Genomic DNA, 27,505 nt, shown 5'->3' with positions numbered 1-27,505 from the left:
GTCCTTAAATGGTAAATGAACAGCATTTACACTCAGTGAGCACTTAATTATGCATTTATAAGAACTTATTTTTCAGACTTAAGTCTTCTATTGCTGTAGCCTATCCACTTGGAGGTTTGAGGCGTTGTGTTCAGAGATGCTCTTCTGCATACCACTGTTGTAATGCATAGCTATTTGCATGACTGTCACCTTTCTATCAGCTTTACTTTGGCCATTCCCCTCGAACCTCTCTCATTAACAGCGCATTTCTGGCCGCAGAACTACTGCTATTTGATATATTGCCATGATATTTTTAGTTCTCACCATTCTTGGCATACTCTAGAGACTATTGAGCGGGAAAATACCAGGGGATCAGCAGTTTCTGAGATATTCAAACCACCCTGTCTGGCACCAACAATCATTCCATGGTCAAAGTCAGAGATCACATTTATTCCCCATTCTGACATTTGGTCTGAAAAACAATTGAACCTATTGACTATGTCTACATGCTTTAATGCATTTAGTTGGTACATGATTGGCTGATTATATTATATTTGCATTAACAAGCTGGTGCACAGGTCTACCTAAATAAAGTGCTCAGTGAGTGTACTACTGAAATCAACATGAACAATAATAGCAATCACAAATTTGAGATCCACTATACCTCTCTGGGGGCAGCTGGCAAATTGATAACCATCAAGAATGTCTTTCATGGTAATTAGCAGTAGGGGGCAAAAATTCAGTGTTAGAATCTCACAAAGGAAGTAATTTCTAAAACATTTCAGGTTAAGTTTTACAGAAATATGCAGAACAAATCATTGCAATCAAGAGACCCTTCACATGCACAACCCAAATGTGCTGCAGGCTCCCCAGCAAGATGTGGCACTCAATTCTAAAGCAGAGAATACACCAAGCAAACCTTATTTGCTTTAAAGAACTACACAAAATTCAAGTATTGCAAGATGCTAGTCATCAATTGTTTTTTTTAGAAGAAGGTAGTTGTATTGAGACATTTCTTTGGGGAGATTTTAAATCAGCAAGCTTTCAAAGCATTACATTTTCATGGTATTTCTGGACTGCTTCTGTGACTAATTCAGGGAACAAACCCCAGCATGCGTCTGACATTTATACAACAGTTAGTTCAGACCACACATTGTGAATGGCCGTATTCCATGAGTGCTGATATACAGTACAACATCACTCCGACCTCATCACCAGCCGCAATCACTCTGCATTGTTCACGTTACATTCATATATCAACCGATTTTGGAAAAAAGGTTACCTCCATTAGCTAGCTACAGAGCACTCCATAAGTATTTAGACAGTGGTACAATTTCTGTCCACTTGGCTCTGTACTCCAAGCACATTGGACAAAAATGAAACAATGAATAATGAGGTTAAAGTGCAGACTGTCACCATTCATTTGAGGGTATTTACTTCCAGATGAGGTAATCCGTGTAGGAATTATTACTCCCTTCTGATGCATAGCGCCTCCATTTTAGGGGACCAAAAGTCATTGTAACAGTTGGCTTCAGCTATGTCTCATTACTGAGTTGCACCGAGAACCCGAGTTTGGCTCCCAGTTCTGCTGCTGAGTTTGGCTGATTCATGAGGGAGTGGCATAATTGCATAATAGAATAGGCCATTCAGCAGCTCAAATCTACCAGTAATGAGACCTGTACTTCGATGGCACTTTTTTCTTGCCATTAAAAATTATAAAACAAATTCTGTGTCAGCATGCTGGAATGGTGCCAGGGTGTTGGAATATGCATTTCATATCATATCATATCATACATCGAAGAGTCAACATACAAAGTCCAAAAAACACACAGGTAGAGTACCTACAAGCTGAATGTTCAAACAATGGATCCCCGGATGCAGTTTAGAGGCTTGTACGTATCCTAGAAGCTGTGCACCATTAGATCCATTTGAACACTTAATCTTACCATTCATTTAAATTGACTTCACCATTAATCCTAATGTTCTCTCTGACCGCTGCATGTCAGTGCAATGTGTAATTGCACTCAAGCACACAAGATACAATGTTACAAGCGTAGCGAAGATGTACACTTACTGTACGTAACTTGCTAAGGAGGGACATGACAGACACAAAAAAAACAAGCAAACAAAAATAAAAACTGCATAAAAATCACTCAAACTGCTTGTGCTGCAGAGTTGGTTACCCTCACTGCCAGAGGGAGATGCAACATGCGCACACAGGAGCAAAGCATGCAGATGAACATACTCATACTATTCAAAACCAATGATTAACTGTCCAACTGATGACAAATGTGAAAACACATATGGCTATACACATTATGTTCAATGTATACCTTCTTTGCATTTGCCTCAAAACAAAACTAAAAACAAAGTAAAGCTCACCAACAGTGTGTAGTTGTCTTGGCAGTCCCAGGTGCGGGTGCTGTCAGGCACGAAGAGGCCAAAAGGGTAGGCGGCCATGAAAGCCACGGCGGTATGCAGGTCATGCGGTGCAAAAGCAACCTCTTTTGCTTCAGTGTCGGCCGTTTTCGAGAGGTCCAGGCGCCAGGGAGAGTCAGGGATTGGCCCCTGCAGCAACTCGGTCCAGACGGGCAAGTATGCGTCTGCCTCACCTTCCTCGTTCCACTCTGACCTCTCCAGCAGGTCCGTCACCATGCTCAGCATTCCCTCCTCCCCCTCTGGGTCATCTGTGCCAGGCACCCCACCTAGACTGCCTCCTCTACTGGCGAAATGGATTTCGTAAGAGGGCGTAGAGGCGTAGATGTCTACCTGGCTTGGCTCCACATCCTGGGCGCTCAAGAGGTCACCCTCTGCAATTTCTAAATCCTGATGCTGGATTTCATCAGAGGCTCTCTTTGAGTCATCCTTTGAAATGGTGTCCGCCCTACAGTTGCTAACAGCGATGCTCCTGCTGCTTTCACTCCCCGCAGGCTGGGGAACCTGACATGCATCTGTGCTGAAAACCAGAGTGGCGTCTGAGTTACTGTGTGCTCCATCTCCTGCATCACAGTGCTGAAAGAGCCCTTCCTCATGTGCATGGGTCCCTGTAACTGCATTGGGTCTGATTTCTTGCAGTTCTCCTCCATGTCCCGCCCAACAATCTCTCGGCAGTGGAGATGGCATATCCTGGAGTTCTTCTGCCGTTTTGCTTTCCGCATATTGTTCATACCCAATGTCCAAGCCACCCTGGCCCACCTGACTGAACCAGGCAGATGGCAGGGAGACTGCATTGGCAGCCACATTTGTGTCAAGACTGCAAGTGCAAAAGCTAGTGTCTGGCCATATGTTTGTCTGTGGTGCAGGCCCGTGCAGGACACATTCAAATGCATTGCTGTTGCACTGGGAGTCAGGGGAGCAGGGCAAGCCTGTAGACTCTGGCCCACATGGTGCTAAAGCACAACCCTCATCACTAACAGGGGAGCAGGGAAAGTCTGTAGGCTCTGGCCAACATGGCGCTAAAGCACTACCCTCATCACTAACAGGGGAGCAGGGAAAGGCTGTAGATTCCGGCCCACATGGTGCTAAAGCATTACCCTCAGCACTAACAGGAGAATTTGAGAAAACGGCAGAATCTGGACTACACTGCACTGTAGACTCTGGCCTGTGTAACGCTAAACCATTACCCTCATTTGGTAAAACTACAGACTGTGGCCTATAATGCGCTGAAGAACTATGCACATCTCTAACAAAAAAACCTGCGTTTGTAGTATGCTCACCAGTAAATGAACAATTGGAAAAGTCTGCAGACTCCAGCCTGCATGCTGTGGCACTCATTTCCTCTGTTTTTCCATCACCACATTCCAACCATTGGACATCAATAGGAAACCGGGCCTTTTCGGAGGGAGCAGCCAATTCAGAAGGGGTCAGACTTCTAGCTTGCTCACTAATATCCGCATTTCGGTTCCCAGCACAAACTTCAAAATCAGCAGATTCCAATTTTGGTTTGGCCACCAGAGTGCTTTGCTCTTCTGATTGTGACTGGCAACGAGCCAAATTGCTGCCTGGGCTATAAGCAGTGCTCAGATGCATCTCTACAGCTGGCTCTTCCTGCAACCCAGTGGGCTGGGCATTAACAGTTGAAGTTTCAGGGAGAGTAGACCTTTCAGACAGAGATGGATATGGCCCTGGCACAGACGCATAGTCAGTCACTGGCTCCGACTGGCACGGTGAGTAAACGCAATGCAAGCTCACTGCCGAAACGAAGTTCACTCCGGAAGCTTCTTTTTCACAGCTGTGAAACATCGGTGCAGTATCTGGAGATTTAGACCAACTTGCTTCCAAAACTCCAGCTTCCAGCAGTTCAGAATTAGAATAGTACACAGCAGTTTCAGGTACGGGCTCATAGGTCACAGACTCCAGACAATCTGCATTTTTATGATCAAGAATTTGGTACTGAATTTTGGGCTCAGCGGACCCTTTGTGCTGTACATACAGCTGAGATTGGCATTCTCCAGCAGAGTCACCAACTAGCACTGTACGCAGTGGGCTTGAGGGCTGAGTTGTGCTGCAGCTGCCCTGGGAATGGACCACGCTACAAGATTTCACTGCAGATGTCCAACAGTTTCCATCTGGCACACTGGCGGGGGAGACATCAGCATCCACCACATTGTTCCGGTAGCAACCAGTTGGATCGATAAGGACCGAGGTATCCAACATGCCGGAACCACCAATATGAGCCATTGTGTGGCTTGAAGGCTGCACTAGGTCCCGAGCCAAAAGGTCACGATCAACCACACACTCTCCATTCTGCTGCAGCAAGACATGTTTGCTGGCTACACTTGAGGTCTGGAGGACGTTGGGGGTGGCGAGATCTAGGCATGCGTTACCCGGGTGATTCGCAGACCCCGGTAAGACTTCCCCCAGGGGCTCCTGATGTTCTGAGGCAGCTGCTTGGCTCACAAGAGGCGAGACTGAAATATTCAATACTCTGTTTAGAGAGGCACATGGCCCTTCGGTACACATGGCCTTGTCAGCCACAGCAGAGCCTTCAGAGTCCGGAGAAATCCCACTCTCCAGGTCTTCTGCATCAATTGAACAGATGTTGTAGAAGCTCTGAGCCCTCGTCTCAAAATTGCGCCCCAGGGCTGCTGTCAAAATAGAGTCACTTGCCTCCAGAGAGGGGCTTTTTATCAAACCCAAGTCCAAAGAAACACAAATGTCAAAATTTGAATGACTCTCTTCCACGGTTTTTATAACGCTTGTGGAAGTTAACATATCCTTATCACAAGCGATGCCATTTTCCAAACATTTCTGGGCTGACGTGGCAACACCTTTGCTCCCACCTTGTAAACATGCTCCTGGCGCAGAAAGAAAAACTTGACTCCATCCATCAGATGTCAGAGGAACCTCCTGAAACGGACTTGTCGCAAACTCCCTTATTTTCCTTTGGTCGTCATAGTCCGACGCCATTCCTGCCATTTTTTGAGTGTTTGGACAAACGTCTTTGTAGCTCTCATTTGCCTCCCTGCTGACATCCACATTTGTCCCTAGTCTTGGAAAAGGTTTATTAATAGCCATGTTCTCTCTCCCATGATCTGGAGCAGGGTCAGTCCAAAATAAAGTCCCGTTTTGTACTTGGCCCAAGTTACTTCCATCAGGGCAACTTGCTGGTGGTTTAGCGTCTGCCACATTATTTTTGGTTCCATGGAGGAGAGGCCCCTCTTTGGCCGCTTCCACAATGGCGAGGGCTTGCTCCCTCATTTCCTCCTTCACAGACTCTTTTGGAATCACTGCCTGGAGGAGACTGGTTCTCTCGTTGGCTGCGTTTGGATTGAGCTCTTTGCTAAAACAGCAGCCCATCTCAACTGCAGATGACTGAAGCACTCGTTACTACTTACTACCAGCCTGTGCCCACGACAGAGTAAAAGAAATACTGCTTCTCGCCAGAGCTCAAGTGTATACCCGTGTCCCGAAAATAGCACTCAAATTTGTACAATGAACTCACTTGCTGCCATCACTCAAAACCTGCTGTCAAATCCACACACTCTTCGAGTTATGTGAATGAAAAGGAGGCGTGCAGAGTAGGGGGTAGGGGGTGGGGTGTGTCTCCCCCCCCGCCAGCACGGAATTAGCATGAGGAAGCCATGGAATGCGCGTTCACAGTAAAATGTTCCCCTCTGAGTGGGGTGGAAGGCACGGGTGCTTGATGGAACCCAGGCGTCTCTTACTTTCACACATGCTGCCTGCCACTCATAGAGGAGTGCGGGTCCTTTAGGGAAGGGAATGTGTGCGAGAGCAAAAAGAGAGAGAGGGTGGGGGCTTGGGAAAGGAGAAGAACCTGATTTAATGTTCGCTCCATTGCCTTTTTAATTTAAACGTATTAACTTGTTTTTGGTTGCATTTAAGTTAAACCATACTTTGACAACATAATTTTATAATTATCATGGCAATACATTTGAACCTTAATCTGAGATGAAGAGCAAGCAAGGGCAAGCGAGGAGGGAGGTCAAAGTCAAGAGAGCATGTTCAGGAGAGTAAAGCGGTGGGAAAAGAATGCAAAGGAGAGAGAAATTATTACAGGGCAGACGTTGTACTTCTAAACACAGTGGAACACATAAATGCTTAGCGTTTGAAAATTTTTAAAGCCATTTTCCAAAAACGATTCGCATATCTTCATCAAACAGTGTGTTCGATAATGTAGATGGCAGATACATGATACCAAACCAGTAGGAGCAGCCCATGAAACCCATGCATTACATATCCACAACAGTATTTTGATTTTAGTGAAAAGTGCTATATAAATGCAACGATCTATGATCTAACTTATGTTTAGAATGTAAATATGATTATATCATCCCCCAATTCATAATGACAGCATAACATTTTGTTTGTAACATTGACCATCACCACAAATTGTTTTAGTCTATGGGTTGCCTTTACATTCTGTGACCCTGGTACAATCTTGACGTGAAAGGTCAAACAGATTCAATTTATCTGGAGACATGGACAATGTAAAACAAATTTTAAAAACTATAAATCTATATAGCTATAGGGGCTTTAATGTGTCACAAATAAAACAAAGCAATATTTTAAATTCTAGAAAATGTAAAGTGCAATTACTGTGGTACTGTGGCGGTGGAAGAGCGAAGTGGCCATGCTTAGTGAAAGGCAGCAGGTAAGGGTGCTGAGAGCTATGCCCAGCTATGAGTGAGAGACGGAGAGAAAGGGTGTGTGCCACTGTTTGAAGCTGGTACAAGTCTAGGTTTTCAAACACAGCATGAATACATCACATACAGTAAATCCTCAAATTGTGTCTGGGATTCTATTTGAAGCCGGGCCTCGGATAATAGCCGGGGGCGTGGCCGATTCGGACAAATAAAGGCCGGCCCCAAAATACAAGCCGGGGTAATATTGCCTACCAGAAGGGCTATCAGTCCATGAGCACTAGAAGACATTGTATCGATTTAACTCAATGAAATAAAAGAGCTCTTCTTAATATTTTATATTGTTGGTTGGTTTAATACTGTTGCCAATGAAAAGTCGTTGTCCTACACCATGGGTCTCCAACACGTTGCTCTCAAGCTACCAGTCGCTTGCCGCCCCCTTCTAAGTAGCTGCCAAAGGCTGAAGCAGTATACATTTAAACACAATTGTTGCCACGAGGCATTCCAGCCTACGAATTTAATAAAAAGTAAATCAGGCAAAATTAAAAATTAACTCAATTTAGGCTACTTGGCTACGCAATAAGGTTTCCATGTATTTACAGCACAGCGCACGGTCATTGAATGAATGAAAGTGGCTGCCTTGGCTCGCAATAAACAGACAGGTGGAAATCCCGACACTCTTTCAACTACATAAAACCTAACAGTGAACCATCAAATACCCCCCAGATTTCAGTGCCCATCAGTCCCAACATTTAGCAATAGAATCAAACAGTCCAAAAGTAAATTAAATCCCAAACCAAAGCGAAAATCTTTTGGTATGCTGCTCCAAACGAAACGCAGGTCTCACAATAAAACGCACTTTAGGAAAAAAAGATCCTTAACTTGCTGTTATCTACGCTACGCTTGTTATTGTTCATGAAGGCGTGTCTGGCAAGTTGTTATTTTATGGATTCTAGACTTGCATGTGATTTATTGTGTTTGAGAATATTTGCAATAAACTAAGTCTGTTAAGACTGACACTATGACTTACCAAACGGTGTTTCCTGATTAGCCTACACTAATTGATTTCTGAACGGTGACAGGAAGTGTTGAACAGTGTGGGCCCACTTGAAGTGTAGCCTTTTACTTTACTTTACTCTAAGAATAAAATTCTACACCAGAAGCCTAATAAGAAATAAAGGCCTGCCTCGAATACAAGCCTGCCCCAAATAAAGGCCTGTGCTTTGTGCAGCCTAAGTAAATAAAAGACCCCGGACACAATTTGAGGATTTACGGTACATCACAATCCCAGAGACCGTGTTAGTGTTATAGAATATATAGAAAATATTTGATCCGATTAATCTCTAGAACATTCATCCTCAGATTTTAAGTACCGCAAATCCTGGAGGATTTGAGCTGCCATAATTCGAACCCTGGCTCTACCTCGCAAGTAGTCACAAGCCATTTGCATTTAAGCTTCAGTACCTACAAATTTAAGAGATCAGTCTTACATATTTTGTTGGGTATGCTTTGCCATTTGTCTCAGCAGCACATGCCTTGTGCAAAAATAGGTCCCTCTACAAGAGCATTTATTGAAGAGACTGGTTGTAGTTTTGCAGTGCCAAATTTCATCACATTTCTCTTGCATCTGGAATGTTTTATTTTTATTTTTTTCCATTTAATAATCATGGGGATGGGATTATGGGATGTCTGTATTTTTATAAAAACAATACATAGTGGACAAGATGTTAGAGATCCAGGCAAGGGTAATTGAAGAGCCTCTCCTAGAGGAGGTCTTCAAGCCTTCAGCCTGCAAGTAGATGAAACTGGAGTCTCTGTTCCTCAACAGCATGACATCCATATCATCCATACTTGAAATATGAATAGATGTGCTATACGCACATCAGAATTGTATCAACCTGAAGGTAGACATTTATTTCAATTAGTTTTTTCAGACATGGATAAAGAGGGAGTTTTCACCCAGTTCCTTGACATGGTGTCTCTGCAGAATGCCACCATTATCGGGGTTGTCATCCAAAAGAAGGAGCTCCCAACAGAGAATGTTTGGTCTTGGAACAGATGGTGTCTGGTAGAATCGGTTTTCCTTTTGATTTATTTAACCTAGAACCTGCTAGTGCACTTACCACACCTTGCACAATTGTCTCAGGTCTTCCAGATAACAGATGTGAATTTCTGGCACCAGGTATTTTGAATATAGATGTGTTTTATTTATAATGAAGCATGATTCATTTCTGGATGCCACCATCCCCTCATTAAAAAGCATCATGGAGTCAGGGGGGTCCCAACCCCCTTCTCATCTTCATTAGGACATTGTTGACCCCAAGGAACGTGGGTCTTTTAATATCGTTCATGACGCATAGGAAAGCAAGCAAAACAGGAGCGACCAAGGAAGGAGCTGCGGACAAGTTTCCTGGAAGAGGAATTCCTTTTGACCACACACCTTTCCCCCACTCCATTTATGGACAAAAACTCGGCCCTCCATTACTGCAGGTCCCCAAACCCATCATCACCACCCTGAAAAGGAATCTTGAGAGCTGATTCCAGAAACTTTTGTGTTCTTGAAGCCTTCTGTGTCCTGGGACCATAGGCAATTTCTCACCTGATGTCCCTCACCAACAAAATCCCCCCCTGGAAAGGAGCACATGATTTGTGTAGGAGTGGAGCTCCTTCAAGCACCATGTCCTGACTGGACGACTTCAAGGTGAGCAAATGATAACTTCAGGCATCATTATTATAGACTGTTCACATAATATGAAACTAATACCAAGCTAATTTGGCTGTTCTTGAAAGAAACAATGCTTTATGTACAGCCATACTTAGACAGAACTTAGGAACCAATTAAAGGGAGAACATCCGGCTGCTCATCTTCGTTGTCAATAAACAAACCAAAAACTGAGGATTCAAACAGTTCAAACAATCCTCAGGAGCCCATTTTTTGGCAAAAGACACATGCACACACACCACCACCAGCGCAAATAAATTGTCAACCTGTGGGAAATATTGGATTTGACAAGGTGCTGGAAACATTCCTTCAGAGATACTGGGCCATATTGACACAATGGCATCAAACAGTTGCAGCAGATTTGTCGGATGTACACATTCATGTTGGCGAATCACACATTCCACCACATCTCAAAAGTGCTCTATTGGATTAAGATCTGGCAGGACAGATCCATAGTTTCATGTTGTTTATGTAAAATTCTGACCCAACCATCCGCATATTGCAGCAGAAATCTCAATTTGTCAGACCAGGCAATGTTTTTCCAATCTTCAACTGCCCAGTTTTGGTGAGCCTGTGCCCATTGTAGCCTTGGATCACATTTCTTCCCTATTCTGATATCTGTTCTGAACAACTAAATCTCTTCACCACATCTGCAAGCATTTATGTATTGAGTTGCTGGCACACGACTGGCTGATTAGATAGTTGCATCAACAAGCTTGTGCACAGGTGTACCACTTAATGCTCACTAAGTGAATATTGTTGGGGTTTGAATCTTTACCTGGACCCTTGCAGAAGATTTGATATGCCTCTATATACGCAGTCTACAATGCGATACACAAAATGTTCGAGCCAGCTCCAATTCGGTTTCATTTAACACGTTACCCATGTCGTCAGTAGAACAACCAGATAAGAAAATTTTTTGAAATTTTTCTTACATTTACATTCGAAAAACTCAATAGCAATGTCTTTCCAAATATAATGACATGGTCCCTCACAAACATTCAAATACCTTGTTGTGCATGGTCTCATGGAAAACTACGGTCAACCAAAATATGCATAAAGTCTCAACCACAGCAGTATTCTGGTGCCACAGTGTCAAGATTGTTTTAACCACCCCGCAGCAGTCATGGGTGTACCTACCAGGTGAGAGCTCTCTTTTCCTTCTTGTACTTGCTGTACCTGCGGTTCAGCTACAACCTTTGTGTCCTGGTCAGAAGTCATGAGCTGTCTGCGCTCTGCCTCCTCAGGGAGAAGTCTCTGTCACAGAGAAAGGCTGTAGGGGAACAAAGAGAAACAGACAGCTAAGGGAAAGGACCCTTCCTGTCCTTCTTCCATTGCAGACAGAAGGCCCATCTCTCCAGACAGCATCTTGGAATTCATCTTCCTAGTCTGAGCTCCCTTGCGCTTCATAGGCAACTACTTTAGGATTGCAATGCCATGCTTGCATCACAACTTTCATATGAATAAGTTATATTAGATGCATTTCTTTCAGTTGTCAATCTACAGTACTGTGCAGAAGTCCTTTTTTTGTGTGTGTTAGTATAAAAGAACACAATTGAGATTTCCAAGTATTAATTTCCCAAAAGATTTCATTTTACAGAGACTTTTTAAAATTAAATACAAAAATGTTACATATTACTGTAAGCAATTGACTACTTTTTACATAAAAACTTGATCAAGGCTATCGGAGATCAGAAGCAAGTAGCCAACCAATGTCTGCACAAGAACTGTGGAAAGTTCTCCAACATGCTTGGAACAACCTCTCTGCTGATTGTCTTCTAGAACTGCAGGACAGCGTTGGCTATCATAGAGAAAAGATGCAGTTTTAACACTGTACAGAGTGCTATACAGGTGCCTAAGACTTTTGCACAGTACTGTACTTTTAGGAATTCCAAATCACATTTGTAAGTTCTAACTGCCAAAAAAGACGCTATTGTAGTAATGTCTATTACCTTTCACAGCCATAGTCATGTCTACAGTGAGCTAAATCTTTCGTGTTTAGAGTCTATGGGCCAAGCACACCAAATGTTCAGTTAATTTTATTAACGGTTGAAGCAAGTTCCTTTAAATGCACAATCAGGTTCCAATCAATAGGCTTTAAATTGACTTGTTGCCGGATAATTCCTAACCAGTGAGTATGATAATCTTAACTGCATTAATAACTTGCTTCCATGAAATACATTTCCAAGAATATTAGCAGATAAGACTAACAAGTGTTAGCAACCTAAAACATTATGAGCACGTTTTGGTGCATCATTAAAATCATATGTATTAGGGAGCAATAAGACAAAGTAGAAACTATGGAAAAACATTTATTTGGTTGTACAGCATGTGAAATCTTTGAAACAGACTGTAAAATATGACTATATTAAGAATGTGATCAGAATAATTACAGCAAGCTCCAGAGTTGTGCAAAGGTTACATTCTTCAGACCACCAAATACAGTACCCTCTGTTATGTTTGGGACAAAGACTCATCACTTATTCATGTACTCCACAATTTGAGATTTTGTAATAAATCGCGTGATTAAAGTGCACACTGGCATATTTTAATAAAGGGCATTTTTATACATTTTGGTCCCCCCTTTTTAGGGCGCCATGTTTGGGACACAGCAATGTTATGTGAATGAAAGTAGCCGTGTTAAGCTGTAAATTATGCTGATATAGTATGGAACACATGCGTTGGTTAAATGGCTTAAAGTCATCAAGGGTCCAAGGTATCAAGTGAGCCTGAAACCACAATGCTGTTGCCAGATATGCAGTAGATATGAAAGGAATTGTTCTTTTCCATTGAGTTCAACAGAAAAATTTGTCAGGAGAAACAATTATTTTCGTATCAGCATAATAAACAGCTCAATCTAGTCCCACACCCCAATTCCCAGAGAGATCCATTCAAATGCAAAGAGTTTTAATATCTTGTAAAAGAACCTGAAAATAAGACATCCAGACTCTGATGATGCTGATGTGCCAAACATTATGAAGGGCAGAGTAAGTCAATTTATATCATTCTGAAATTAATGTATAACTAACAAAATGACAAATCTCACAGAAAAAAGGAAATTACAACACACAGGGGACAATACAATTGTAAAGTGTGTTGCTACAATTTCCAGCTTAGTATACCAGCGTAAGTGATCTGAATTGAATGAGCCAGCACTCTACCAGTTGCAAGAAACTAGCCGTGATTGTGTTATAATCATCCAGATGAAAGATTACATGGATTTAGACAATTAGCTGTGTAATCCATTTTGTCACTTCAGATTCAGCTTGTAATAATTCTGATTACTGTGGGAACAAATGAGTACTTGTAGCCGTTTGTGTTCATATTAAATTGGAGGTCTGCCCCTAGTCAGACTATGACTGCATTGAAGGAATTTAGAATAAAGAAAATCAATGTTGCCCAGGAAAACTAATATCTATAAATCTATCTTCAGAACATGTAAAAAGGGTGCAACCTAATAGTGAACATAATTTAATTTACTGAAGCACTCGCATAAAGACAGCAGCATAATAAAATTATATTTAGTAGTGTTGCACCCTTCTCTTTGATTTAGTCTGAATATAAAGCTTACAGCTGACATGGTATGCAGCAAGGACTTACTTGGTTCAACTATACTGGGAAAATAAAAGCATGTCCAGCACAAGGCTAGTTATTAGCATTGACCTTTGACTAGATATTCTGCCTTGGTTTGTAACCAGGCCCTTCTCCAGTGTCTTGCTGAACAATTAATCCCACTGCAGTAGATTAATTAATCATTTTAATTAATCACCATATTACCACAAATAAAGCTTCAAAACAGTACAGAGAAATGATGCACAAAGTGAACAGTGATTTAAGAGAACTTCGGAGCTTCGGATAGTTTCTGAATAATGTGGAATTTTGATAATAAATGTTGGGCAACATCGTGGCAAGGTGTTTGACATACATCGGAATGCATGCGACGTGTTTTTAATTATGAATGACTGCTTAGCTGCAGTCATTCATAAGTGATAATTGAAAGCGAGCAAGCATAAACAAGCATTAGCGGTTTATAGCAGTGGCATAGTTATTCTATCCCTGCTATTAACTAATCAGTTTGGGAGATTTGTCCTGCCCATATCATAACAGGTGGTTTGCCATCGCTGAGCTCACCAGTGCGTTCTTGCTTCTTTTTTGCCCCCCTTGCCCTGATCTATGCCGCCACAACTTTATCTACAGAGGTTTTATCTACAGTTACTTGCACTTCATAGTCATGGTTCTTGCAGTGTGACTTGCGGGACCTTATATACACAGGTGTGCACCTTTCTAAACTATGCACAATCAATTCAAGTTGCCATCGGTGGACTCCAAATAAGTTCTAGACCCATCAAAGATAATTAAAGCAAACTGGATGCACCTGACCATTTGGAGTGCCACAGCACAAGGGCATAGGGTCTGAATACTTTTTTTAAATCATTTTTAGTTTTAGATTTTTTTATAAATTTGCTAAAAACAGGTTCACTTGTGCGTTTTTCCCCCAGAAGCAGTTGCCTTTGGGAGTGGTGCCTTTCCACTTCAGTTTGCTCCCAGCATTTAAGCTCAAGGGCAAACTCAGCTCCTCTGCATACAGGTTTTAGATCCAGACTCAATTGATTATTGTCCTTCACATTATGGTTTTTCACATATTGCTTGTGATAAAGCTGCAAAATATTATCGGTTAAAATGTGCTGTATTTTAGAAAATAAGTATGACTAAATACACATAGCTAATTGACTTCACTGGACCACCAAAACCAGGGGAATTGTGGGAATTAACAACATACATGGGGCGTTTTCAGTTCTTCGTTTGACACCCCAGACCCAGACAGAACAAGCAGAGGAGTAAAAGGACTGCCTGCCGCCTTCTGCATTTTGCCACATTTGTCTGTCAACACTGATGGAAGCTTTAATGAACCCAATACTGGGTGGAGTTGCTGTCAATCAAAAGACTTGTATGGACCAATCAAGACCATATTCCATAGCCAAATACTAAATTAGACTGAACATGATCGCTCCAGCCACTGAAGCTCAAGAAGTCTGCAACCACCACCAAAAAATTTGTTGAAGCCAGGTCCTTGAAAAAAAATGTATTATGCCCTACCCAGCCCTGCCCATAGATCACAAAATGTTTAAGGAAAACAAAAAAGTTGCATACATAACTTCAAAAGAGAAGGGACAGAAATTCAAATTAGGGATGCTAATGACTAGATGATAGATTACTCTCTGTAGGTGTTAATGATAGATTATTTGCCGAATACGATTGAACAAATTAAATTAACAAATAGAACAAATTGTAATCTATCAACTGCAGCAAAGTTCCCATCCAACGCTTTCACTAATGTTAGGCAAATTTTCTAAATGTCAGGAAAAACAGTAACTTTTGGAAGGTTTTCTGAAGAGGGAGCAACAAGATCAGAAAATCAAGACTGCCAAAGATCTGCGGGAGGGTCTCTGGACCGATTTTTGGGATTTATGGAGCAGAAGCATGTGACTTAGGTCGCTGTTACATCATCAGTTATTCATATTTTCTGGCAATATTTTGGTGTGGTTTATTTTCTTCATTTTTGGCATTTCCACCAGTTTTATTCAACACAAATTCAAACCTTGAATAAAAACAGTTGGATGGAAACCCCACTTGTATCCTGTTTTGGTGAAAATCAGTTAGTATCATTTGTACACAAGGTTGCGCATCACGACCTTGAGTAGTGCAAGAAGCAGCGTTTCATTTACACAAAACAATAGTCATTAAGAAACGGACATCTAAAACAGTGTGGCTGATACTACATAATAGTTCTCTGTTTTTGATAAAACTTTGTGACACTCGCAACATAATGTCAGTAACTTACCTTGGATAAACAAATCGCCTATATGTTCTTAAAGCCAAGTCTAACTGGAGTTAGTAGAGTGATTAAATCAAATCAATGTTAATTTGTCAAATGCACCATTAACAGTACAGCAGATAGGCATTTGTTAGCTAGCTGGCGATGAAATGCTTAAAGGTAAATAGGTCATTTCGGACTCCTAAAGAGAAGAATTGCAACAAGACAACCTCACACCACTGTTTAAGCTTCCCAGTCTATGAATATAACGCACAATAAATCGTAATTATACAGTTCAGTGTTCTCGTGCGCTGTTTTGGAAAGCTGACTGTGACAAACACAACAGAGCCTGTCGTCTTTTCGTAGCGTTCTAGTAAGAAAATGTTTGCCGAACAAGAGACTGAGATCTTGACTTTGGTGTGCGACAACACTATTTATAGTTTTCACTTTAGCTAACAAACTATATTGTGAGCAAGCAAGTTATTTGGCTGCATAACTAGCTGGCTATATAACTAAGATATGATAGTCTACCACAAACGATGCAACTGTAATTTACAGTTTTGGGAGAAAAAGGTTTACCGATGATTGAACATGTAAACAGAAAAGTATTGCCGCCCAAATTGCATTCCAGACAAGCGATCACTGAAACTATACTATTGTATACTATTGCTTATCTAGAAAACAATACCAGTTCGCTATAACAAGCACATTAGCAATTACTAGTTAGCTTCCGGAATGTACAAACATCCACTTGAAGTACAGGGCTGATGCAATCGCTACTATGCAAGTGGATATATGTACATTTGTCACACTAACTTTAGCTAACTTTTGCTTGTTGCTATCAATAACAAACTGGTATTGTTTTATAACTAGATATGTAGTCTTCGCTTGGATAATAAGCAATAGTACACAGAGTTTCAATGATTGCTACTCTGGAGTGCAATTTGGGCAGCAATACGAACAATCAGAATAAGCCCCCAGAATGCCATTGGTTGGAACCATTTTTCAACCAATGAGCGTTAATTGCTGTACAGCTGTACAATGTTTTGATACATTTGACAGCCCTACAAATGTGCACTTTGAAACCCGAATTTAAGGACTACAAACACAGGCAGAGGGTGAGTCAACAAATCAGTGAGCATTTCTCAATGATAGGAAAGGATTTACAATGGTACCAATGTTTTAACACAAAAATCTTACCTATTGTACCTTTAACATGCCAGTGAGCGTCCTTGTGTAGCTAGGTAAAGAGAAATCAGTGAAACAATGAACCAAATTAAGAAAGAATGTGATGGATAAGGAAGTAACATAAATAGGGCTGGCAGAATAGGTAGGTTAACGTTAGATAATGGGCATGATTATTTGGCTACATAGTAATGTAGTGAAAGACTAACATTTGGACAAACTAACTCTCAGCTGAAATCATAGCTAACATTTGCAAGCACGACTTAGGTTACTTTTTTGTAACGTTACAAACGCCAATAACGTTAACTGTCAGCTGTCCGGAATGGCAGTTAAAACATCAGGCCTAGAGGGCCGCGGTGGCGCAACAGGTTAAAGGCCCGGACACACCAAAGCGACGGTCGGCCGTCGGTGGCGCCCTGTCGGCCGAGTCTTTCCGGAGTGTCCCGGTGTGTTCCGGTGTGTTTTGGAGGGCTCCGACGCCGATTCAACATGTTGAATCGGCGTCGGAGCCCCCGGAGCCGTCGATGAGAGAGCTCTCTGATTGGCTGTCCAGCTAGCGAATCAGTGCACGAGAAGAGAAACGGAAGCGACGAAAGCAAGCAAGCGAGGCAGTCAAGAGGACACAGACAACTTACTATCACTACCAGACATAATTTTCGATTAGTATTACTAAATAGCGAGAGAACAAGGAAATTGCTGCAAACTGTTTGTTGTGAGCAAGACGATGTCTGCTTCTAGGTCCAACGCAATGCAAACGCATTCCCCGGTCTTCCGGTTCCCAACTCTCCTGGTGTGGAGAGTTATTACCTCTCACGCAGGCGCAGAACGTACGTGCAACTCGGCCGTCGGCGGACCGTCGTTGCGGTGTGTTCGGCACAGCCAACATTAACGACGCGTATCGATGCGAGGCGATCTTTGTCGGCGCTCCACGGCCGACCGTCGGTTTGGTGTGTCCGGGCCTTAAGACGCAGCGATTCCCGAAAAAAGCCAAAAGCCAAGCTTGGCCGGCTCAAGTGAAGGTTTGAGAATTGGCTCGCTGCTCCAGAGGGAGGGACTAGGCAGGGTTAGTAGATCGCCGCACAAAAAAAGGACCTTGGGCGCCTTGGAATCACGGAAGACGAGCATGAGATGAGACGGCTTGAAGAAGGCATGTCACTCTCCTTCCGGCCGCCAAGGGACGGGGTGTGGGCGGTGTGTCTAATACTAGCTCTAATTGAATCAGACGGGGTACAATTGGCTATCAAATAGGGAGAAAAAAGGGAAAAAATTCAACAAAAAAAAAAACATCAGGACTAATGTCTGTTGACCATCTTGTTGAAATGGAAATGTGCACAGCCCAGATTTGATGCAATTCTACCTACAGACCCAAAGGAATTTGAGAGGGACAACATGTACTATTTAAATGTCTCAATACAAATGCACTGCTGCTACTCTCATGACTTATATTTTGTTATTTAGCTGAGGGAAGCTAATTTCTGTTGATTAGACTAAGCAGGGAACAATCTCCCCTGGAGGAATGCAGGGTTTAAAACCCTACAGCTGTGCGGAGTTTACTGTGGCTACACCAGAGCTTGAATCATCAACACTCCGGGTCCCAGTGATGTACCTTAGCCACTAGGCTACAGGCTGCACAGTCTTTTGTATGCAAATTCACTTTATTTTTTATATATATATTTAATAATAATAAAAATAAGGTGAATAGGGCACCACAACCCACAAGAACCTGTGAATACCTTGAGTTAATTCTATTTCTGCACCCTGTAACACTGCCTCTCTGACTCTCACTGAAAGGAGTAGGAAAGGTGACATGTATACTAGTTTAGGTGAGTCAGGCTGTCTGAGCAGTGGGTTGGGTCTACCTCTCTTTTGGCCCTGGCAGAGTACTCTCACATTTACAAGCAAAGGAAAAAGCCAAGGCAAAAAACAAACTCCACCACACCCTTGTTTTGAATCTGATGCGGTTTTATTGCTTTTTCTACCGGGTCAAAAGCAGAAACCGCAAATGTATATGACTAAGCCTTGACATCCTATTCAACCTCGTATTTGTCAGCAGCCATACCACCATGCACCCTGCTCCTGCTGAATGCTTGAAGCGATGAAGATGTGGGCTTGGTTAGTAACTGGATGGGAGACCTCCTGGGAAAACAAGTTGCTGCTGGAAGGGGTGTTGATGGGGAGGGATCTTCCCAACTGATCAAATAAACCCCAATGCCCCAGTGCAGTAATGGGGGACACTGTACTGTAGGAGACATTCCGTCTTACGGATGAGATGTTAAACCAAGGTCCTGACACACTATGATCATTAAAGATCCCATGATACAGATCATTCTCAACCTGCCACCTAATCATCCCCAGATACAATTAGCTAAAATAATTGTTCTCTCACTCTCCACCTCAGCTGATGTGTGAGCATTCTGGAGCAAAATGGCAGGCCTTGCATCACCTAGGTGGCAAACGCATAAATCCCAAGGAATTATTATGAATCAATCATTCATATGAATACCTTACTTGGTATCTTTAAGATATTAAAAATATTGCTGGCTAGCTAATAATTGGTGGGTGATTGAACGGTGTTCATTCTTAAGGCCATTCTTGGTTCATTTTAAGTGCAGTCCAGCAAACAAACAGTTTAAATAAAATCAATGTGGTTAAAGTGCAGACTTTCATTTGGTTTTTACATCCATATTGGGGGAACAGTGTAGAAATTACAGCCATTTTTATACGTAGCCCCACCAATCTTAGGGGATCAAAAAGTAATTTGACAAGTGAACACAGACTGAGTCATCATATTCACTATTTCATTGCAAATTCTTTGCAATCAATGACTGCCTGAAGCCTATGCCCCATTAAACAGATGCTGGGTATCTACCCGGATGATGCTCTTCCATGCCTGTACAGCAGCCCTCTTCAGCTCCTGCTTGTTTCAGGGGTCTATATGTCAGCAGGTGAAATGTATGCTCAATTGGAATGAGGTCAGGCAATTGACTTGGCCATTTAAGAACATTCAACTTTTTGGCCTTGGTAGGTTTGGCTGTATGTTTTGGGCCATTGTCCTGCAGCATGATGAAGCGTTGTCTAAACAGTTTTGATGCATTTCCTTGGATCCAAGGAGACCAGATGTTTCTGCAAACTTTGGTATTCATCCAGCCGCTGCCATCAGCAGGGACATCAATGAGCCAGTTCCAGCAGCATGCCCAAGCCATAACACTACCTGCACCATGTTTGGCAGATGAAGTGGTCTGCTTTGGATCATGAGATGTTCCTTTCTTTCCTCTTTCAATCACTCTGGTACAGGTGTATTTTATCTGTCCATACCACTTTGTTTCAGAACTCCACAGGTTTTTTTAATGTACGCAACTGTAACCTGGCCATGTATTCTTGAAGCTTTCCATTGGTTTGCATCTTGTGGGGAACCCTCTGAGGTTATGCTGGTGTAGTCCTCTCTTGATGGTCGAATTTTTGACATATCTAACACCTACAGAGAGTTGTTGATCTGTTGAACAGTTACAAAGGTATTTTTTTCATCATACAAAGGACTCCTCCGCTGCTGAGGAGCAGCGGAGGATTGCAACCCCCCCCCCCCCCCATTTCATTTTGACTCGAATGGCTGCTTCGCCGTGGAGTGATACTTGAAATAAAACTGTAAACAAGCATTAGAATTCATAGCTGTGGTATACAATAATTTTACCACTGCTATTAACCAATCAGATTGCCCGTTTTAAACCCATTTTATAAAAGGTTGTTTGACATTGCTGAGCTCACCAGTGTGCTCTTGCTTCTTAAAAATGTACCAAAGAACTATTTTTTTGCCTATGTCTCTGATTTTCAGCAATTTAATTGTGCACTAGTGGCTATTTATTAAGTTGATTTGGCTCTAAATGGGCCAGAATAGGCTACAGTGGCCGTAAATAATGCCCACGATAATATTTTCATGACATTTATCGCCATGTTGCAGGTAACGGGCAGCTAAACGGGAACTAGGACTTCATATGGGGATGAGAAATTAATCGTTCAAGATCAACAGCAATAAGCTAGTGCAGCGTACATCTTTACGTAATTGCTAAGTTACTGAACTTATATTTGCTGCTATATGACATGACAGTTAATGTTCATTTGAAGTTGCTGTAAAGTGAATACTAACTTAATGACAGATCGCATCTTGAAAGTATTTTGTCACAGAATAACGCCACAGGAACATTCTCAACATTCCCGTGCTCTTGCATAGACGTCTCAACGGGACTTGCTTGGGACAAAGCGGTTCCGTTACGTAAACGTAGCTAACGTTTCCAGCATTATCACATTTACAACCAGTGGCTGCAGGGAAACAGCGACAATGAAGACACGGCTCTCACATGCTGGTCTATGCAAAAATAAACCAGTGTGCACAGCATTCTATCGCTTTGCACACCCACTAATAGCAACAAAGGTGACTGCTGTGTATGAAAGGGATGAAGCCATCTCAAAATAAAGTCTGGGTGGATGAGACATGAGTGGATGAAACATGACCTCCTGAAAAATCCTCAGTTTTGGCAGTGCTGAGCAAGTTAAGGCGAACCTAGCGGCGATAATCACATTAGATTAACAATATTGGCAAACAACATTGCTCAATTGACATTTGTTAACTTGCAACATTTCGTGGGTTAACTTTAGCTACACTTGCTGACGTGAGGTATTCATAGATAACAGGTTCTTTCGATTACTATCGACGTTATGAATGTCAGATTTCAAAGAAATACGACCACGTCTGTTACAACAATATGACCAAAGGGCCAAAATCACTGAGCTTGTCAACGGAACAGCAACATATTCTAAATAACAAGCTAGGACAGTGCACCCGCCGGTACCAGTATGCAGAATTTGTGCCATTTGTCCATGCGTTTGCCGTTTGGGTGGGCGGACCCTTCAAAAAACAGCAAGTTCAAACAAGAGTAAGGTAACGTTAGCTAGATAACGGTAGTTGCTGGCTAGCTAACGTTAACCAACTCGTAACGTTAGCGCAACGTTTCGTGGTTAGCTAGAGCTAGTTGGTATACGTAAAAATAGAACTAGAAATATAGCTAACGATAACGTGTTGCATTTTTTTTTGGCTATAACACAACTTTGCAAGGCAAAAAAAAAACGCTTAGCCTATGAGCAGTCAGCCACATAGCAAACGAAGGCTACTAACGTTAACTTGGCTAGCTAAAGTAACGGTTTGCTACGGGTATGGAGTTAAATTATTTTAAGATGGCGAGCTAACTAAAACAAATGAGCAAGCCAACAGTTGGCCATCACATTAACGTTCGTTCACTTGCCTGCTAACCTGCAGTAACTTTCAAATGTTCTGCTAACGTTAATTAATAGCTAACGTGAACTTAAAACATAAGCGTCCTGTGAAAGATGAAGATGGCGACCTCGGTGATTTCGATCCCCAAACCCCTTTGCCAATCCATACTGTAACGTTTGCGAATACACAACTCTAGCCAGGCCCGACTGGACATTTTAATACACACCTAACGTTAATGTACAAAAGACTAAGTGAATCAAGTTATTCCTTTAACGTGGTTTATTATTTGCTCATTGGAAATCCCTTTTGCATCAACGCCGTTAGTTGGCTAACGTTATTCAGCTAGCTAGATGCAAGCTTAAGTTACGTTACGTCGCTAGAGCTAAATAATAAGCCTACAACGTTCCACGGAAACCCGAAAGCAAGATATTCGACCGGTTGTCTTGTGCATCACAACGTTAATGTTAGTTCTCCAATTCCGCTTTCACCCGTCGCTGGAATACTGAAACAGGCCCATATATCACTGACTCTACAGCGTTTCAACTCACGTTACTGCAATAATTGAGCAAAGTCGACATTCGTCAAACTTGTACAAACCTTCCAAACGCTACTCAACAAACGCTGAAGTAAGGTTCAATCACGCTATCCAGGATTCCAACCATATTTTCAGCGACCAAGCTAACGCGTTAGCTGATGTTATTGTGGCTAGCTAGGCTAATGTACCACAGTGAAGCCTAACTGGATGTAGTTATACCAGGTCGCCGTTTCAAAATACACGTCGTTCCCAGGCGCCTATCTAGGTTAGCGTTACCCTAGCTAACGTGGTTGCTGACGGTTAAACAGTTAACGCTCGCTACAATATAGCTAACTAGACTAACACGCTGGTTACTCACCTGCCGACTCTCACAGTAACGTTACAGCGCTGATGTTAGTGACTGTTGTGGGCCGCGTTCCTTCCAGACGGCTCTTCAATTCAGCTGTCTAACTAGCTAGCCAGCTAGCAAGGTTGCAAATGTATTTTGCCACTAGCTAATGCTAGCTACCTATCTTTCAAATAACGTAAAGAACCCGCAACGAACTACTAGCCAAATATGAAGCTTCCCCTTTCATCAAACCAAATATTTTTGATTTACAAGAATCGCCCGTCTATATTTGAAGTGTAAACTTATATCTCCTGGGGATAAAACAAACAAAAAAAATCGCCTTAGCCGGTTAGCTAGCTACCTTGCTAACGAAGCTGTTATTCTTCGAATTCGCGTTCCACACGTCAGATATTGATGCAGTTGGGAAGCAGAAACGTCTAACTCCCTTCTGTTCTCCAGTTCCTGAATCTTACACTTTAGCTGGTACCAGCGGAGAGGGGGAATATGCGCTCATTCAGAGTCCACCGTCCATCATCGCACAAACTCACACCAAGAAATGCAGGAACTCCCGCCTCCCAAAACAGCAAACGAGCTTCTCGGTTGGTCGAAACCGTGGGTCTGGGTTTCCACTCGTGACGAAAGACGTGGGTGTAGATTGGTTGTCTACGGGGAATTCGTATTTCACACAGTGACGGCGTGTTTAATTCCCCCATCGAAAGAAACTTTTTCATAAATTTGCGCTTTTCATATGAACACAACAGGCAATAGTCAAGGTCCTGAATGATTTTCTTTAAATTATAACGTTTGCTACCAAATTCGTCACAATAATCATTATCTTTCAAAACGGCGAACTGACGACCAGAATTTGATGTAGTAAAACCGGAGAGGGAGAGTGGACGTTTTAAATTGCTTTCTTTTCGTTGATTAAACCCAATGAAGACATTCAGGTATAAAACAAAGTCAATAGACCGGCAAATTGTTTCATCGCAAAGATCGTTAGCAATGTTTTTCATAGGTCCTGTCACTTTCTTAAGACAAAAACAAAAACACGTGGCTTTGAAGCGTAGATGGATGAATTGCAAAACACAAAAACACAATATTGCGTAATGGACACTGACTTCACAGTCTAGCTGTTCACAGGACAACAATCCAACATACTTTAAACAACAAAGACCTACATGGAAGAGTTTCCACCAAATATTTTTTAAAAATTATATATAATGTTTGAAGGTCAGTCCAGACATTGGAGTTGAAGAGAGGTTGGGTATTCCAGCAAGATAATGATCCAAAGCTCCCCAGACTTGAATATTATTGAAAATCTGTGGAGAGATTTGCCATACATGCAAGGAGGCCGAAGAATATTTCTGAGCTGGAGGTGTTCTGCCAGGAAGAATGGGGAAATCGCCGCATTAAAGCCATAGATTGCCCAGGAATCTGGATCACACCTGACAACACTGCCACTCCCGCTGCCCTCTCATCCTCCTTCTCCTTCTCGCACACTCCCCGGCCTTCCGGCCGTGGCGGTGGTACTGGTCTTTTAATTTCCCCCTCGTGGAAATTCTCTGTTCTCCCCCTCTCTGATCTGTCCATATCCACTTTTGAATTCCATTCTGTTGCAGTATCCTACCCTACTAACTTTTTCATTGCAGTTATCTACCGTCCTCCAGGGCCCCTGGGAAACTTCCTTGATGAGCTAGACACCCTTCTCAACTCCTTCCCTGAGGATGGCACCCCACTGATTCTCCTTGGAGACTTCAACATCCACCTAGAAGCCTCCCAGGCTGCTGCCTTCCTACCGCTAATCCACTCCTTCGGCCTCTCCCTGCAACACTCTCCTCCAACCCACAAGGCGGGCAATGTCCTATGTCCTAGACCTAGAGTCTTTGTGAGGAACTGCTCATGCTCCGATTTCACGGTTACCCCTCTGCACACATCTGATCACCACTTCATCTCATTCTCCCTCCCTCTTCCTCCCCATCCTCCTCCCCCTCCTCCCACCCACACTTCCTCAGCCCACCGTAACCTCCGCTCCCTCTCACCCTCTTCCTTCGCCAGCACCGTCATCGCCTCACTCCCCCCTCTTGAATCCTTCTTCAAACTCCCCACTAACTCTGCATCTGCCACCCTCCTTTCATCTCTCTCCTCTGCCTTTGACTCTCTCTGTCCGCCTGTCTCAAAGCCGCCTCGCACATCCCCTCCCAGTCCTTGGATATCTGACACCCTCCGTACCTCCAGGGCTAGCCTCCGCGCAGCGGAGAGGAAGTGGGGGAAATCCAGAGACGCTTCAGACCTCACGACTTACCAGTCTCTCCTGGCGGCATTCTCTTCCGCTGTCACTGCCGCCAAAGCAAAATACTTTCAAACACAAATTCAGAACTCCGATTCTAACCCCCGGAAACTTTTCTCTATTTTCTCCTCTCTCCTCAATGCACCGCCTCCTCCTCCTCAGTCCTCCTTTGCTGCTGATGACTTTGCTGATTTCTTCGATGAGAAGGTCACAGTCATCCGTAGATCCTTTACAACCACCGCCCCCCTCACTGTGCCCTTCCCCCCCTCTAGGCCCATCCCTTCCTTTTCCACTTTCTCCCCCCTTACAGACTCTGATGTTTCTCAACTCCTGCTCTGCCACCGCCCTACAACCTGTGCCCTTGACCCTATCCCCTCTTCTCTTCTCCAAACTATCACACCTGACATCTCCCATTTGTCACCTCCCTTGTCAACTCCTCCCTGTCTTCCGGCTGTTTTCCGGCATCCTCCAAGAGGGCCCACATCACTCCGCTGCTAAAAAAGCCTACTCTGGATCGCTCCATCACCCAGAACTACTGCCCGGTATCTCTTCTTCCTTTCCTATCTAAAACTATAGAACGAGCCGCTTCTACTCAACTTTCTTCTTTCTTTTCTAACAACAACCTGCTAGACCCCCATCAGTCTGGCTTCAGATCGGGCCACTCGACAGAGACTGCGCTCCTCTCCGTCAGTGAGTCACTCCATGCCGCACGAGCAGCCTCCTCATCTGTCCTCATTCTTCTAGATCTCTCTGCTGCCTTCGACACTGTGGATCACTCCATCCTCCTGTCTGCCCTGTGAGCAACGGGCATCTGTGGCACAGCCCTGGACTGGATTGAGTCCTACCTCTCTGGTCGCTCCTTCCAGGTTGCCTGGGCTGGTTCGGTATCGACACCTCGGCCCCTCGCCACAGGAGTTCCCCAGGGCTCAGTCCTAGGCCCGCTTCTTTTTTCTCTTTACACTCACTACACAGCCCTGTGATCACTGCACATGGGCTATCCTACCACTGCTACGCGGACGATACCCAACTCTTCGTCTCGTTCCCGCCGTCTGATACGCAGGTTTCAGCCCGTATCTCTGCTTGCCTGAGGGACATCCAGAGCTGGATGGACAACCACCATCTAAAGCTCAACCCAGGCACGACTGAAATGATATTCATCCCTGCTAAAACCTCTCCCCATCTGGATCTCTCCATTTCCCTCGGGGATACCACACTCACGCCATCACCCAGTGCAAGGAACCTCGGCGTGGTGATGGACAGCAGACTGTCCCTCTCCGAGAACATTGTGGCGGTGACCCGGTCATGCAGGTTCTTCCTATACAACATACGGAGAATCCGCCCCTTTCTCACCCCCTACTCGACCCAGCTCCTGGTCCAAGCGATGGTTCTGTCCCGCCTGGACTACTGCAATTCCCTCTTGGCTGGCCTCCCAGCGTCTGCCATCAGACCCCTCCAACTCATCCAGAATGCAGCAGCTCATCTGGTCTTCAACCTTCCCAAATACTCACACATCACCCCCCTGCTTACTTCCCTCCACTGGCTGCCTGTCATGGCTCGCATCAAATTCAAAACATTGGTGCTAGCCTTCCAAGCAGTTAAAGGGTCTTCCCCAGCTTATCTACAAAAAATCATCAGACCCTACACCCCTGCCAGACCTCTTCGTTCAGCCTCCACAGGCCGCTTGGCACCTCCCCCTCTCAGAATCTCCACATCACGCTCACGACTACTGTCTGTTCTGGCTCCACGGTGGTGGAACGAACTCCCCGTTGAGGTCAGAACTGTAGAATCTCTCCCCACCTTCAAGCGCAAGCTGAAGACACACCTCTTCAAGCAGCACCTCTCCCCATCCCTCCCTACCTCCCTGTAAACCTTAATTGTTGTCTCTGTGACTTGCTTTGTGTATCGGTATTTTTAGTTGGCTAGGTAAGCAGTGTTTGCATTGTTAACTTTGGTTACTTTTGCTCTGTTTGTTTGTTTGTTTGTTCTCAAAAAAAAAAAGAAAAAAAAAAAGGCCCTCGTCCTTATCTTTGTTGTACAGGTAGCAGTTGAAATTGTACTTCCCTCTAGGGTCTTTCAGCGAACTTATCCCTGGTTATGGGTATGCACTTTGTTGTACGTCGCTCTGGATAAGAGCGTCTGCCAAATGCCAATAATGTAATGTAATGAATCACAGTCCAGGGCTCGAGACAATGCAGCTTGAAGAAGGCGTGTGGATCTCCTTCCTGCGACGGAGTTGTTGTAGTGTTTCCTCAATATACATGGGTGGTTTGCATGTTGTGGAATAG

The 27,505-nt window shown here is 43.4% G+C and overlaps 1 protein-coding gene across 2 annotated transcripts in view; it reads right to left on the bottom strand.

Annotated features, from left to right (window-relative positions):
- Window positions 1-23,475, bottom strand: part of LOC133126253 (la-related protein 4B-like) — a 39,009-nt gene extending 15,534 nt beyond the window's left edge. The window contains exons 1-2 of one of the 2 annotated variants that reach the window (XM_061238270.1): window positions 23,295-23,475; window positions 10,945-11,077 (exon numbers count right to left, since the gene is read on the bottom strand). In XM_061238270.1, coding sequence (XP_061094254.1) covers window positions 10,945-11,025 — 81 coding nt within the window. In that variant the 5' untranslated portion in view covers window positions 11,026-11,077; window positions 23,295-23,475. The other variant, XM_061238271.1, reaches the window with a different exon arrangement.
- Window positions 23,476-27,505: the final 4,030 nt, after the last annotated feature.

The sequence above is a fragment of the Conger conger genome, chromosome 4 (genome assembly GCF_963514075.1).
Source record: "Conger conger chromosome 4, fConCon1.1, whole genome shotgun sequence".
NCBI lineage: Eukaryota > Metazoa > Chordata > Actinopteri > Anguilliformes > Congridae > Conger > Conger conger.
Note: the sequence above shows the minus strand (reverse complement) of the source record. Positions and strands in the feature narration are given on the sequence as shown.